Source organism: Peromyscus eremicus, chromosome 4 (genome assembly GCF_949786415.1).
Source record: "Peromyscus eremicus chromosome 4, PerEre_H2_v1, whole genome shotgun sequence".
Classification (NCBI taxonomy): domain Eukaryota; kingdom Metazoa; phylum Chordata; class Mammalia; order Rodentia; family Cricetidae; genus Peromyscus; species Peromyscus eremicus.
The window spans coordinates 123,781,022-123,794,561 of NC_081419.1; the positions used below are offsets into that span (position 1 = coordinate 123,781,022).

Consider the following 13,540-nt stretch of genomic DNA (forward strand, 5'->3'; position numbering starts at 1 on the left):
TCACTTATCCTTTTTTTACTTTACTCTTTCTTTTAAAACTTTATTTTAAACTATTATTTTTATAACTGTCTATACTCTTTTTCTTCTTTTCTTTTTTAAGCCTACGCATATTGTTAAACACACTGTAACCTGTTTAGAAGTTTTTCCATCTGAACCTGTTTTACTGCAGATCTGTAACCTGTTTTATCTGCATGAGAAAAACCTTAAACCTACCATGTGGCTTAGCTCATGGCACACTGTGGCTCAAGTATGCAGACAGCTACTGGGATACATGTCTCTGTACTATGGCCAGCATGAGAAACACAAGGAAGCCACATTTGGCTGTTTTTGTGTGTTTAAAACCTTTTTCAAGCTTTCCCAGGTTTTATATGGATACATGTGGCCAGACATTGGGCATCATTTGTAGGAAGATTTTTCTGTCCCACCAGCCAGTTCCCAAATAACCATACAGAAACTTATTAATTATGAAAGCTCAGCCAATAGTTCCTAACTAGCTCTTATTAAATTAACCCACATTTTTATTAATCTAATTCTAATTGCTGATGAGGTTTTTACCTCTATCCCATTTTGTGTGTCTGGTTCATTCTGTGTCTGCCTGGCTTCTCCAACCCTTCTTCTTCCCAGCATTCTCTCTGCCCCCAAAATCCTGCCTAGCATTTTACTAAACCAATCACAGTGACATATCTTCACATAGCGTAAAGGAATATTACACAACATCCCAAGGACATTCCTAGTACTCAAGGGCATCCCCCATAATGCCCCCAGTACAGGTCCAGTTCTCTGGGAGCTGCCCACACAAGGACCCAAGGACAGGCCCAGTATCCAGGGAACTGCTTTAACACAGCTCCCCAGAGCAAGCCTTTTACCAAAATGTGTCTCTCATAATGCTCATGGAAGTGTCGGTATCCAAGGGGCCACAAACAGGCTGCTTCCTAAAGTAGGGTCAGTACTCAGGAGGCTTCAGTGAGGATTGGTAACAATGCTGTTGACCTCACATGGCTCCTAGGACAGACCCAGTACCAAGAGGGTTAGCCACATCTGCCTTCAAGGTGAGCCCAATACCTATAGTGTCTGACTCCTTGCTGAATTCAGGGCAGGTACCTTATGCTGGGAGTCACTAGAACACTGGACCCCATGTGAGGCCCGGTATCCAGGGGAAAGCTGCAAACTGCCCACCAGAATACAGGCTTAATACCCAAGAGACTGTCTGCATGCTGACCTAAGGACAGGCCTAGTACCTCAGGGACTTCACAGAAGCTGACCTTAATACAGGTTCAATATCCAGGGTTGGCCCACTGAGAACGCCACCTCTTTCACTGACAAAGAAGACCCATCAGAATTCATGGGCTCACTATCCCTGCTTCACTGGAATCTTCCCATATCCTCCATCTCAACTTACAGGATCCCATTCTTTTGAAATTCTCATTTCAAAAGCTTCCTGCAAGGCTAGAACTTCTATCCAGACAACTGGAGAATAAGATTCTGCATTTGGTTTTCAGCAATCTTAGCTTTGCAGCTACAGGAGACACCATTCTCCTCTAGGTCTCCACAGAAGCTCTGTGCAGCACATGATCTGGGAATTCAGATCCCTGAATTTGTCCTTTTGCTACATCACACTGTCCAGCAATGTAAGGATCAAGCAGCCAACCTTGCTTGATCTACTGCCAGCTCCCTCCTAGACCACTGATGCTCTAGTTACTACTGGAAATAAAACAGCCCTCTCCTGTCTTTGGGGCCTATGTTCTGACATACAACCCGAAATTGATGTCCAAAACTGAAGCTAACACTAAGTGAATCCCATATGTACTAGAGACCTCATGTTCCAGACCCTTGCAGCCAAAACCGAAGGTCCCAAGACCACTCAGGGAAGGACCATGGAGGCTGTCATAACAGCCACCACTTACTGAATACCACCCACTATGCACAGTACTAAACACAAAACTACCCAAACAACAAACCTCAAAGCACCCAGAAACCTATTGGGACCTCAGACTACATCGCTAGTCCATGTCCCACAGACCCTGACTATTCTGTTTGCAATTCAGTAGGACCCTGCAGGACTCACCTGGAGCAGAGCTCCCCCCTGGGCCCCTAGGATCTGATTGTGTGTGTGTGTGTGTGTGTGTGTGTGTGTGTGTGTGTGTGTGTGTCAGCCTGGGAGCCCCATGGGTATCCTCAGGAGCAAATGAGACCCAGGCATCCTTCCACACTATCTTTCTAGCCTAGTTCTAAGTGAATACACCTCCTCACACTGAGGCCAGTTAGAGTTTGCTCTACTCCTGCTCTGGGCCTTTATGCTAAGGAAGCTCCCAGTGTTTCATCATTTCCAGCAGGTGTTAGAAGCAAAGCCTGGATTCATATTTAGATAGCTGGTGACAGGCACCTACTCCAAACCATGGCTAGGGCAGGAAGTAGAGGTACGGCCAGAATCAGACCTCTGTCCACACAATTTCCTCTCGTTTGATGGCTCTGAGCTGCAGTGGTGTCGTGATCCATAACTCAGCTCCCATGGTGCTGGGCTCCTCTCAGAGGTGTGGAAGCCACATGCCAATGCTACTCCTCAGGAACTTTGGAAAGTATGAATCGCTTCCCTGCAGGTGAAATCATTCACACCAAAGGCAGCAGGGTTTCTTGTCTCTTGAGGAGGGCTACTTGGAATGACAGGATGCAGGGGGCAAGGGAGGGTGTAAATTTAGGGAAGGAGAGTCAAGTGATTCTGCTTCTGAAAATCCCCTGGTTTCTTTACATCAGCATCTCCTGTGTGTGGTGAGTGGCAGAGAACTGCCTCTCCCCCCGGGCAGGAGGCAGGCTGCTTTGCTCATGGGTCTCACTTCTCTTCTTCCTCCCCTGCAAATGATCACAGCTTGGAAACTTGTTTAAAGGAAGTGGTTGTTCTTGTGGCCCCCAGTCCTGGAGATGAAGCACTTCTGGTTAAAATGATTCAACGAGAAACCACGCCCCCACTAAGGCTATCTCACCCTGCCCTGGTCCTGGAGCTCTACTTGCCGAGCACTTCTACCCTGTTAGACTTGGCCCACCACATGCTGCCCTTAGCCCAGGCAGCCATGTGGCCGACCATTCTGCTTGCCCTCTGCTGCCTGGCTTCCGACACCCATGGGGCACACTCCCCAGGTAAGAGAAGGGTCATCTGGTCCCATCTCGGGGTGCTGTCCTGACCATCTTGTAGTAGTGGAGCCATGGGGCCCCTGGCCTGGTAGTCTTGCAACTTTCCCAGGACACTCTTGGAGCCCTGGGAAAGACCTGGGGCTAGGGCCTCTGGATCCTGGCAGCAGCTACTGCCAAGCTGAACAGACATCTGGGATTAAGCATGGCAGCAGCCACAGGGATAGGGAGAGCAATTTTTGTTCCGTTCTGTGCTCGGGCCCACTACAGAGACAGACAGAGGCAGAGGCAAGAGTCTCAGTCAAACAGCCTGTATCTGACAGCTTTTCTCTCCTGCCTGTGACTTTATTGCAGGGACCCCAATAAGACACTCATTCTACCCACAGTCAGCATGTTGGTGGCCAGTGAGGGGTGGAGGCCACCTATGTTGAGAAGCTGACACAGGGAGGTTAGCTGACTTGCTAGCCCAGCCATGAACGCCTGTTTGCCCACAGAGAGCCGGATGATATCTGCCCCTGCAAGCAGATTCAGCACATAGATAAAGTTTGAGGGCTTTGCCTCTAATGGACAAGAAAGCTGATAACTGACCATCTCCCACCAAAAGAGAACAGCACTTAGGCATAAGGCTTTTGTCATTCTTCCTGTTTGAAACAGGCTGGGTCTAGTCACAGAGGATTAGGCAGAGGATTCGGGGAACACACAGTGAAAGGTAATACCCAAGAGACACCAGGGATGTGGGATTCCCCATCACAGCAAATCAGGTGCCAAGAAATCAGTGGTAGTATCAGTGGAGTGCATAGCCTCAGAATCCAAGACCTTGTGTGTTTGCTGTGAATTGGGCACTATGAATACAGGACAGGAACAGGGTGTGGGTGAGGGGCAGCTTCTGCTCTGAGATAAAGACAAGCCACAGCAGCCCAAGGGGTGGTTGGCAAACAGGTAGCTAGAAGCATTGGTAGGAGAGACAGACTAGGTCAGGCCACGGATCCTGCCTTCCTGTGCCCTGCTATGTGGTGCTATTATGTTTCTCAAAATATTGCACACCCTAATAAACTTATCTGGGGTCAGAGAACAGAACAGCCACTAGATATAGAGGCCAGAAAATGGTGGCACACACGCCTTTAATCCTATCACTTGGGAGGCAGAGATCCATCCGGATCTCTGTGAGTTTAAAGCCAGGCATGGTGACTCATGCCTTTAATCCCAGGAAGTGATGGCAGAAAGCAGAAAGGTATCTAAAGCATGAGGACCAGGAACTAGAGTGGTTAAGTTTTTAGGCTTTGAGCAGCACAGTTCAGCAGAGACCCATTCTAGACGAGGACTCAGAGGCTTCCAGTCTAAGGAAACAAGATCAGCTGAGGAATTGGCAAGGCGAGGTAGCTGTGGCTTGTTCTGCTTCTCTGATCTTCCAGCATTCACCCCAATACCTGGCTCCGGGTTTGTTTTTATTAATAAGACCTTTAGAGTTTCATGCTACACTGCTCCCTGCAGCCTTAGTGCTGGCTAGGAAGCCCTTCCTGCCTCCCTCCTGTTCCTCTGTCTCAGTTTTCCAGGGAGAGACACAGGCAGAATCTGGGGCTTCATTCTACAAAGCCCTCTTAGCCTGTGTGGGAGGTCTGGGGAGGGCACTGGTGCTGTCTCTCCTGTCCTGGAGTTCCATTATTTAGACTCAGTGTTTGGAAGATGCTGTACTTGCCTCCTCTGGGACCTGACTGAACAGAGTAGCCACAGCCAGTGTGACAGCTGACAGCATCAGACAGCCTTTGGGGGAGATGTTTGAGAACGGTCAGTTCCCTATCTCTACCATGTTATTTTCCCACTAGTTATGAGACTGAAAGGAGTCTGGGATCCCCGTTCCTCCTGCCGAGTCACCTCCTTCAGGCCTCTCTGCCCCAGACCCAGTAAACACCACCCTCACACTGGAACCTGAAAACACCACCACAGGCCCCCTACCGACCAGCTGAGGGCTCTTGACCTTTCAGCTTGCCCTTTGAAATGGCCCGTAAACTGCTCCTGACCTGAGCGAGAGTCTTAGTGAAAGCGGATCGGTGACGACGTTCAAAAGTGCTTGGAGCCCTGGGGTACTCCTGACAGTACCACCCTGGCCTGCAAGTCTGTGGTCAGGCCTTCGCTCTGCTATGCTACTGAACCCCACCTCCGCCCACTGGGGTACCACCCTTCCTGATGCTTCCAGTAAGGGCCTCATCTGAAATATGGGGGAAGCTCAGGTCCCTCTCTCAGGACTCAAACAGCTAGGAACCTGGGCCCCTGATGGTTTCTCTCTCTCTCTCTCTCTCTCTCTCTCTCTCTCTCTCTCTCTCTCTCTCTCTCACACACACACACACACACACACACACACACACACACACACACACATACACACACACACACACACACACACACACACACACACACACACACCACCTTCCCTACTTCCTGTGGGATTCTAGAGCCTCCTGTGAGCCCAAGGCACGGGCAACAGGGAGACTGACTGTGTCTGATCTGAGCACATGGCTTCACTCTGTGCCCAGGAGTTAAGCTGCCCATACCCACATGCAGGGCCCAGGGGAGGATCCCCAGTCTTCAGAATTTAGGAAATTGCCACATTCAACTGCTGTTGGGGAGAATGGGGGGGCCTTCTTTCTCAATGTGTCACCTCTTCCAAGGTTCCCTGCTGCTGGTCACCCTCTCCCTCATCCCCTGCCCCTCTCCAGTAGGACTTGGAGGAGACTTGTTTGCTAAAGCAAGAAACCTACATGTGCCAATGCAGCCACCTGCTCCCCATAGCAAGGGCTAGGGGCATTACTAGGCCTGGCTATGACAGATTCCCCCAGAAGGCTCTGGAAGCTGGTGCAGGCTGGGTCTGGGCCTGAGCAGACCACTGGCCCAGCCTGTGTTTTAGGATTTTCAATGAATACGTTTGTCCTCAGAGATCCTTACCATATTGTACCTGATATGGTACTGAATAATACTGACACTACTGCTTCATGCCAGCTGCCTCCTTTCTTCTTACCCTGAGAGGTCAGCATCAGCATCATCCCCATTACAGATGGGACATGGGGGCTCAAAAAGGTTAAGCAGCTCGCACAAGCCAGCACAGCCAATAAGGAAAACCAAAATTCTAACCATGGGTGTGTCCCAGTTGGTAAAGACAGAATTAATCCTATCAAGCATCAGCATCCATGCATGAAGAGACAATACTGCCTCAAAGAAGCCCACCCCACCCTCACAACTCAGGGCCTCAAAGCATAAGCGTGACCCATAGAACTCATGGCAAAGACATGGACTTGAGGGGGGTTGCTGGTATAAATGAGGGAGCTTAAGAGGTACAGAGTATGGGTGACTCACCTGCAGCTGGGCAGAGCCTGGCATTTACTCCACTGCCATCCCAGTCCTCAGACTTCCTCGGGCTTCTGTGGGAACATCATAAAGGGCTGGAGAGCATGCTGACAGTCCAGAGGTCACTGGGTAGGATCCAGCTATGAGCAATCTACAGACCAGACCCAGTCCCAAAGCCCTATTGAACAAGAACACTAGTGGCATGTTATTTTTCTTAGGATAAAGGGCTTTAGTGGCCCGTGCTGAGGAAGCCTGGCAGCAATGATAAGCTGTAACTGAATCTTGTGTCTCTAGCTTGGGAGCCTTTTGCCAGGAGACCCTGCTTGGTCACACAACGGGATGCCCCAAGGACAGGTGTCCAATAGACCATGACTTTTCTACTTTACCACCCTCCCCTTGGCCCACATGAGAAGACCTGTAGTGGGCTGCAGATAGCGGACTATAGATGATGCTTGCCCTGCTGGCTGGCTCCCCTCATTCAGGTTCTAAGAAGCAATGGAAATAGCCTTCTGTAGTGCTTCACTTCAGGTTCTCTGACAGATCACTGACATCCAGGAAGGACCTCCCTGCTCACCTGAGCTATCTCCACCTCTCATATCCGGTGTGACTGGAGATGTACCAACAGGCCTGACCACCCCACTCTGGGTATCACGATTCTAGCGGCCACACAGACAGACAGACTGCTTTAAAGACCATGTTTGATATAAAGGCCGACTCCTTCCCTGGCCTTAGCTGCTGAAACCTTCCCCACAGAAGCTCCACAGAAGCCTCCCGCCTTCTGATTCTGAGGTGGCATCTACCTACAGCATTCATTCCTAACTCCCAGGTCAAGGTCAAAGGTATTTCTCCCTCCACTTCCACTGGGCCTTAATGACCACCTACTCAGTCACTGGGATGGGGGAGCATCTTGTCCTCAAAGGGAACTTGGGATCTACGGTTGCTATAACAACACAGCCACAACAACAGCCAGCACTTACCTCTCCGTGTCTAGCTCCAGGCAGTCACCAGCACACTAACATCTCAGCAAGGTCTTAAAAAGATAAGTTTACCAATCTAAAGCCCTCTATCCCACCCCCCACTAGCCTCGAGCTTTTCGTTTTTATTGCATTTTCATTTTTATCCACTTATTTCTGTGTGTGAGCACATGTGGAAGACTCCTGAGGCCAGAGAACAACTTGAGAGTAGATTCTCTCCTTCCACCAGGATCAAACTTAGGTCATCAGGCTCAGCAGCAAGCACGTTTACCCAGTGGGCCATTTCCTCAGCCCTTCTTCATTTTCATATGCAACTCATCCCTGACCACAAAGTTAAAAATAAAGAGAAACCCAAATTCAAGACATTAAGAACCACAAGCCACTTTCTGCTGTAGGGAGCCAACTGGTTCACTGATTCTTTTATTTTACTAGTTAAAAAAAAGTCCAGACTCTGAAGCTACGTGGCCAAATGCAAACACCTGGCCAAGCCCTGCTCCCCTCGCTGCAGCCACCCTGCCTCTGGGATCCTGGGAACTGATCCCATGAAATGAGCTGGGCAAGAGACTGAATCAGGGTCTCCAGGGAGATGGCTCTTCAGGATCAGTTAGCCCCATGCCTCCGGGAGCAGGGAGTCCCAAGTGGGAAGTTAGGATTCCAAGTTCTACCTGGCTGTAAGATAGATGCCCCTCATACTGTTCCCTTATTTTTTACACACAAATAAGAACTCCTTGGTACAGGAAAACAGGTCTAGGTGGAAACAGGCTGACCACCCTCTCACACCCACCGCACACCAGGCTCTGGACCCAAAACTCAAGGGATAACATTCACTGGGAGGGAGAAGATGTGTATATCAGCACCTCAGGAGTCACAGGCTGTGTTTAAGGTGTGCTGAGCAGACATGGACAGGCCACTCTGACGAGGTGTGAGAGTGCAGGAGGGATTCTGTGGGGAGTACAGCCAGCCTTAAAAACCAGTCTGGGCAAATTAACACATTTCCTGTCTGGAGTTCTACTGCCTGGGGCCCCATGTTGAGAATAAACCCGGGTTCTGAAAAAGGCCGTGTAAACAGGGACTAGGGGACAGGAATTATACTGTTGGACAGTCCATGGCATCTGTCCTCAACTTCAAGTAAAGAACACAATGAGGACGCACGATATTCAGGTGGTGGAGTAAACAGGAGGTAGGCACACAGGTGACGGTGGAGGAGGAGCGAGGGCCACACAGCTGAGAGAACTTGGGTACCACCAGGGATGAGGCACGACCCACTGATCCAGTATTCCACTGGCATCAACGTTTTTTTTTCTGGTTCTTTTGTTTCTTTCAGATTTTTGTTCCAGAGATTTAAACTCCAGTGTGAAACCAGGATTTCCCAAACCAATAAAGACCAATAACCCAGGAGTGCTTAAGGCGGCCAGGCACAGTGTGGAAAAGTTCAACAACTGCACGAATGACATCTTCCTGTTCAAGGAGTCCCGGGTCAACAAAGCCCTGGTCCAGGTGCGGAGGACCACCGGCTGGCACCTCAGGACAGCCCTGCCTGGGAAGCTGGGCCACATAACCTACAGCATCAGGGCAGAGTTGTGCTGCAGCTGGGACCAGTGTCGCCCAGAGCTGGGCATGACAGCCGGGGCAAGAGTCCCTCAGTGGCAACAAGAAATGGGAGCACAGGAATAAGGGTCCTACAGTGGTGTGCTGAGGCTGACAGCCCAGCAGGGAGGGCACTGCAGTACTAATCGGAGCTGCCCTACCAGGGTCCAGGGACCGGTCACCTCCTGTCATCATCCCTCACCCACAGCCCACAAAGCCATTGGACTACTTTCCCTCTGGACCCATTCATTTTCCTCCTAGAGCTGGGCCCGCTCCCTTCGCAGACCCACAAACCCACTCTTCCTCCAGCCTGCTCTCAAGTGTCTCCATCCCAAGTCAGCCTTCTTAGTGACTGATTACATCCACTCAGAACTTCCTTCCCTGGGGACCCTACGGGGCACAGCCAGCCTTGCTAATCCTTGTGTCCCAAAAACAAGTGCTGACATGACAGGAGGAGAGGCCTGGCAACCTCTCGTTTGCTGTACATAAAGGCCCTGCGCAGCACTCTGCTGACATGTGGACCTAGCTTTAGGAGACTGTGCTGGGGCCTGCAGGGAAAAGGCTACAGAAAGGTCTGCTGAGGATGGTTTCACAGCATTCATGTTTGTTCTGGGCCACGGAGTCAGGGTGGCTCCTCTAGTCTTCTTTCGACAACTATAAACTCTTTAAGAGTGTAATGTATCAGAAAGGATGTATTAGGAACACTCTGGTGTGTAGAACTATCAGCACTCCAAGGACTAGCCTCGGACAATCAGATCTCTGGGCCTGAGTGCCCAAAGTCCCCCATAAGGGAGACGAGCATTCTCCCTCTGTACTCTATTGGTGAAATTATTAAGGCCACTCCACGTAGTTAAAAGGGAGGTTTATTTTGTGGGGTAACTTACAAGTGAAGGGATAGGTAACAGGGTCTGGGAAAGGTGTAGCACAGTCCGGCGGTGTTCTCTGGAGAACTCTGCTCAGTCTACCTCCAGCATTCAGGGTCCAGGAACCAAGAGAGCCGGCCCATACGGATCTCGGGTCTTCTAGGGTCCTCTCTCGGCTCCGCCTTGTAGGCGTGACAGTTACCAAAGCCTCAAAGCGGGTGGTATTTCCGGGTCAAAGCCGGAATGGCTACCCACTACAGTACCTCATGATGTTGGAGACTAATTCACATGATATTTGGTTAAGACTGGGACTAAAAGTTGAGGAACTTTCCTCCAACTATACAGAAACCACAAACAAGAAAAAGGACTAAGCCATGGCCATGTCCAAGTGGAGAGGGCTATTTTGAAACTCAAAATAAATCCGTTCCCACAAGAGTGGAGAAGCCAGCGGGTACTATGCATGCCAACAAGCAGTATAGAAGTCAGCGGGCTTGCCACCCCTTTAAACACCACTGTGGGTCAATGGGGGCTGCTGGGTAGGTGAGAGGACAGCTGAGAGAGGACAAGTCTTTACCCGTCGCTATGGCAACCCCACCATTGCTCCAGAATGCAAAGTTCTGGGCAGAAAACAAGTCCCTAAGCCGGGGGGCGGGGGGGGGGGGGGGGGGGGGGGGGAGGGGGGGGGACGACACTATAGGACACTGATAGCAGGCAGGGAAGAGGGTGGGCTGAAGCTGGGCCTGCTCATCCAGAGCCGCGCTCCTGACAAGCCCCGAGCTTGCCTCCCCTGTGCCCAGCTCCACGGGACTCTCCTCCCCTCACTCCTCACCAGCTGGGGAGGCAGTGACCCTCTTGCATCCTATGCCAAGTAGTCTAGTTCTTGGGTCTTTGGTTTCTTCAGGTGGTGAAGGGTCTGAAATACATGCTGGAGCTGGAAATCGGCAGAACTACATGCAGGAAGACCATGCACCCCCATCTGGACAACTGTGACTTCCAAACCAACCCTGCCTTGAAGCGGGTAAGACAAAAGTCTGTCTGCTGAGCCCTGCCCACCCCCAGTCACCCAGCTCCCCTTTCAGGACTGCAGTCCCTCACTGGCAACACATCTCCACACCTCATTCCCAAGGAGATGCTCCCTCCCAACCAAGAACACATGACAGCAGGGGTTAGGCACGCTCTCAAGGGACACAGGGTTGAAAGGCAGTATCCTCCCACCCCTCACATGACCTATACCACCCGATTTTCACTTCCTGAGGCTTCTTTACAAAGTAATAATCTGAATGTGGGATAGGGACATTACAGCAGGTAAAGTTTTCAAATATTTCAGAAATTATATGCAACACCTACATACATAGGACATGATATGTATATTATACTATACATATATATACATATGTATAATATACATATCATGTGCTGTACTACTATGTATTATCTCTCTACAGAGAAAGCAAAAGCAATGTGGGAAACTAACAATTCATAATTATAGATGAGAAACATATACTCTTGAATCACTCTAACTTTTAGTAGGTTTGAAGATTTTCAAAATAAAAACTGAAGGTGGGAATGGGAGAGACTGCCCCAGCAGGGAATACATGTGTATGCATGCACATTCATACACAGCTCCCAGTTGCCTGGCATGCACAAGGGGTACTCAAAGAGCTGCCCTGGGTGGACAGGGTCTCTGTGGCAGCTGGGGTTCTCAGATGAGCCCTTTTGTGTTTCAGACTCTGAACTGCTACTCTGAAGTCTGGGTCATACCCTGGCTCCACAGCTTTGAAGTACCTGTTCTCCGTTGCCACTGACTTCTGCCTCTTCAGCAATACCAGGGCTGTGCCCCCCTACTCCCTACTTTCCACCCCAGCCTGGACATCTTGATCCTCAGGGCCTTCTTACCAGTGAGCAGGTGGAAATGCCAGTGGGTCATCGGGTGATGAGAATGGGAGAATATAGTGCCCTCCTGGCCAGATTAACTGTATTCACATTGTCTTCTAAAATTAATTCTTCTGCACACCCAGATTCAGGATGTGGGCATAGACAGAACCCTTTGATGGCATTACTGGAGCATGAGTAGAGCAAAGCAGGTAGAGTCAACAAGGTAGTAGTAGTGTGGAAGGCTTCCTGATAACTGACTGAACAGACTCTGTATCCATCTCTTGTCTACTATTAACATCAGACCACTGTTGATGAGAGTGGTTTATCATAAATAAAAAACTGATCATCTCAAAGTAATACTGTGTATATTACCCTTTATAGGAACCCAGGAATGTGGGCAGCCTGGTGCATTTAGCCTCAGGAGGTTTCATGAGGTGATAAGCTATAAGCACAAGTGTGCTGAAGACCTAAGCATCTGGCCCAGACCTTCTCATCAACAGGGTAACAGCACCCAGAGAATAGAGAGGAAGCATTTCTGAAGGAACAGGGCCTCCACCTGAGTTCTCTGCTGCCTTGAAGGCTAATAGTTTGGGAGTGCTCAACACAGAGAAGGGTAAATGATGGGACCCCTCAAACCTATCTACTGGAGACAGAGCACATATGGAGCCTGGATGAAGGGGCTGGGGTGGGGATAGACAGGCTGTGTGGGGCCCTGGAAGAAGGAAGAGGCAACCGAGAGTTGCAGGGCACTGGAAACTTGGGAAAGACAGCAATGGAGCTTGAGCAGGAAGATGCACAGGGACAGAGCAGAGGGTAAACCCAGAATGGGCAGGCAGCCGGGTCTCAGAGCCCTCACTCTGAGGTGACCCAGATTGAGTACTAAGGAGTACAAGGGTGGACTTCTTCTCTCTGGGCTCTCCTCAAACTATGAATACAAAGCAGAAAGATGTGGGCACCTGGAAGCAATACAGACTTGATAACAAGTAAATGTGCATGGCAATGTAACTGCTGTAACCCTCCCAACAGGACAGCACAGTGATCTGCCTTGGCGTCCTTCCAATTCCACCTTATTTTTGTCCTGACTACCTCCAGGCTATTTTAGCTCAGAACAGTGATAGCAGCAATGCCACAAGACACTGACTTCACTTGGCAATTTGTGGAGCCACTGAAGCCAATTCTTGAGAAAGGTCCTTGACTCCACATATAACCCAACAGAGTCACAGGGTGCACAGCCAGCGTCCTCGGGATGCAGCTGTGTGGTATCGATGACAAAGCAGTAGGTGAAGGGTCCCCTGTCCTGGTCTTCCTAAGTATCAATGACAGCACATCGAGGTCTTGTCTACCTGCTTCCCCTCAGCCATCCAGAATCCTGACAGAGCTCAACTCTGATGTTCTAGAGCTTTCTCAGCCATGTCCTTGCCACACATTCCTCACCAGATACATTGTGCCAGCTCCATGACTGAACACTTCACATATCTGCTTCTGCTGAGTTAGCAACCCATGCAGGGGGCAAAGTGAGCTGACCTACAATTACTGCTCCAAAACACATCACTCACCCCTGCCCATGGGAACTCCTCACACCACCGTTGCCCAGGCCACCATACACACTCTAAGGCATCTTGAGGGACTCTGCTATACCACCAAGGTCCTGGCCCAAGCCCATGACCTGAAAACTGCAGCAGCCACTGCCTCCAAAGCCTTGGGAAGGCCACTTGCCTCCTGTCCAGCCTTACAGAACATTCCTCATTTACTAGAACAAGGACTCCAGCTCAGTCATGT

At 50.1% G+C, this 13,540-nt stretch overlaps 1 protein-coding gene across 1 annotated transcript; it reads left to right on the forward strand.

Annotated features, from left to right (window-relative positions):
* The first annotated feature begins 2,997 nt into the window (after positions 1–2,997).
* Positions 2,998–11,889, forward strand: Cst7 (cystatin F). The gene is made up of 4 exons (XM_059259650.1): positions 2,998–3,132; positions 8,761–8,933; positions 10,788–10,904; positions 11,614–11,889. Exons 1-4 carry the CDS (start codon positions 3,042–3,044, stop codon positions 11,689–11,691), a joined length of 459 nt encoding a protein of 152 aa, XP_059115633.1. The 5' UTR covers positions 2,998–3,041; the 3' UTR covers positions 11,692–11,889.
* The last annotated feature ends 1,651 nt before the right edge of the window (positions 11,890–13,540 follow it).

Bases quoted from the DNA above. Each gene is read 5' to 3' on its own strand.
- Cst7 (XM_059259650.1), top strand. From the start codon at position 3,042: ATGCTGCCCTTAGCCCAGGCAGCCATGTGGCCGACCATTCTGCTTGCC. The intron at 8,934-10,787 runs GTGCGGAGGACC...TGGTTTCTTCAG, and splicing joins TCAACAAAGCCCTGGTCCAG to GTGGTGAAGGGTCTGAAATA. The intron at 10,905-11,613 runs GTAAGACAAAAG...TTTGTGTTTCAG, and splicing joins CCAACCCTGCCTTGAAGCGG to ACTCTGAACTGCTACTCTGA.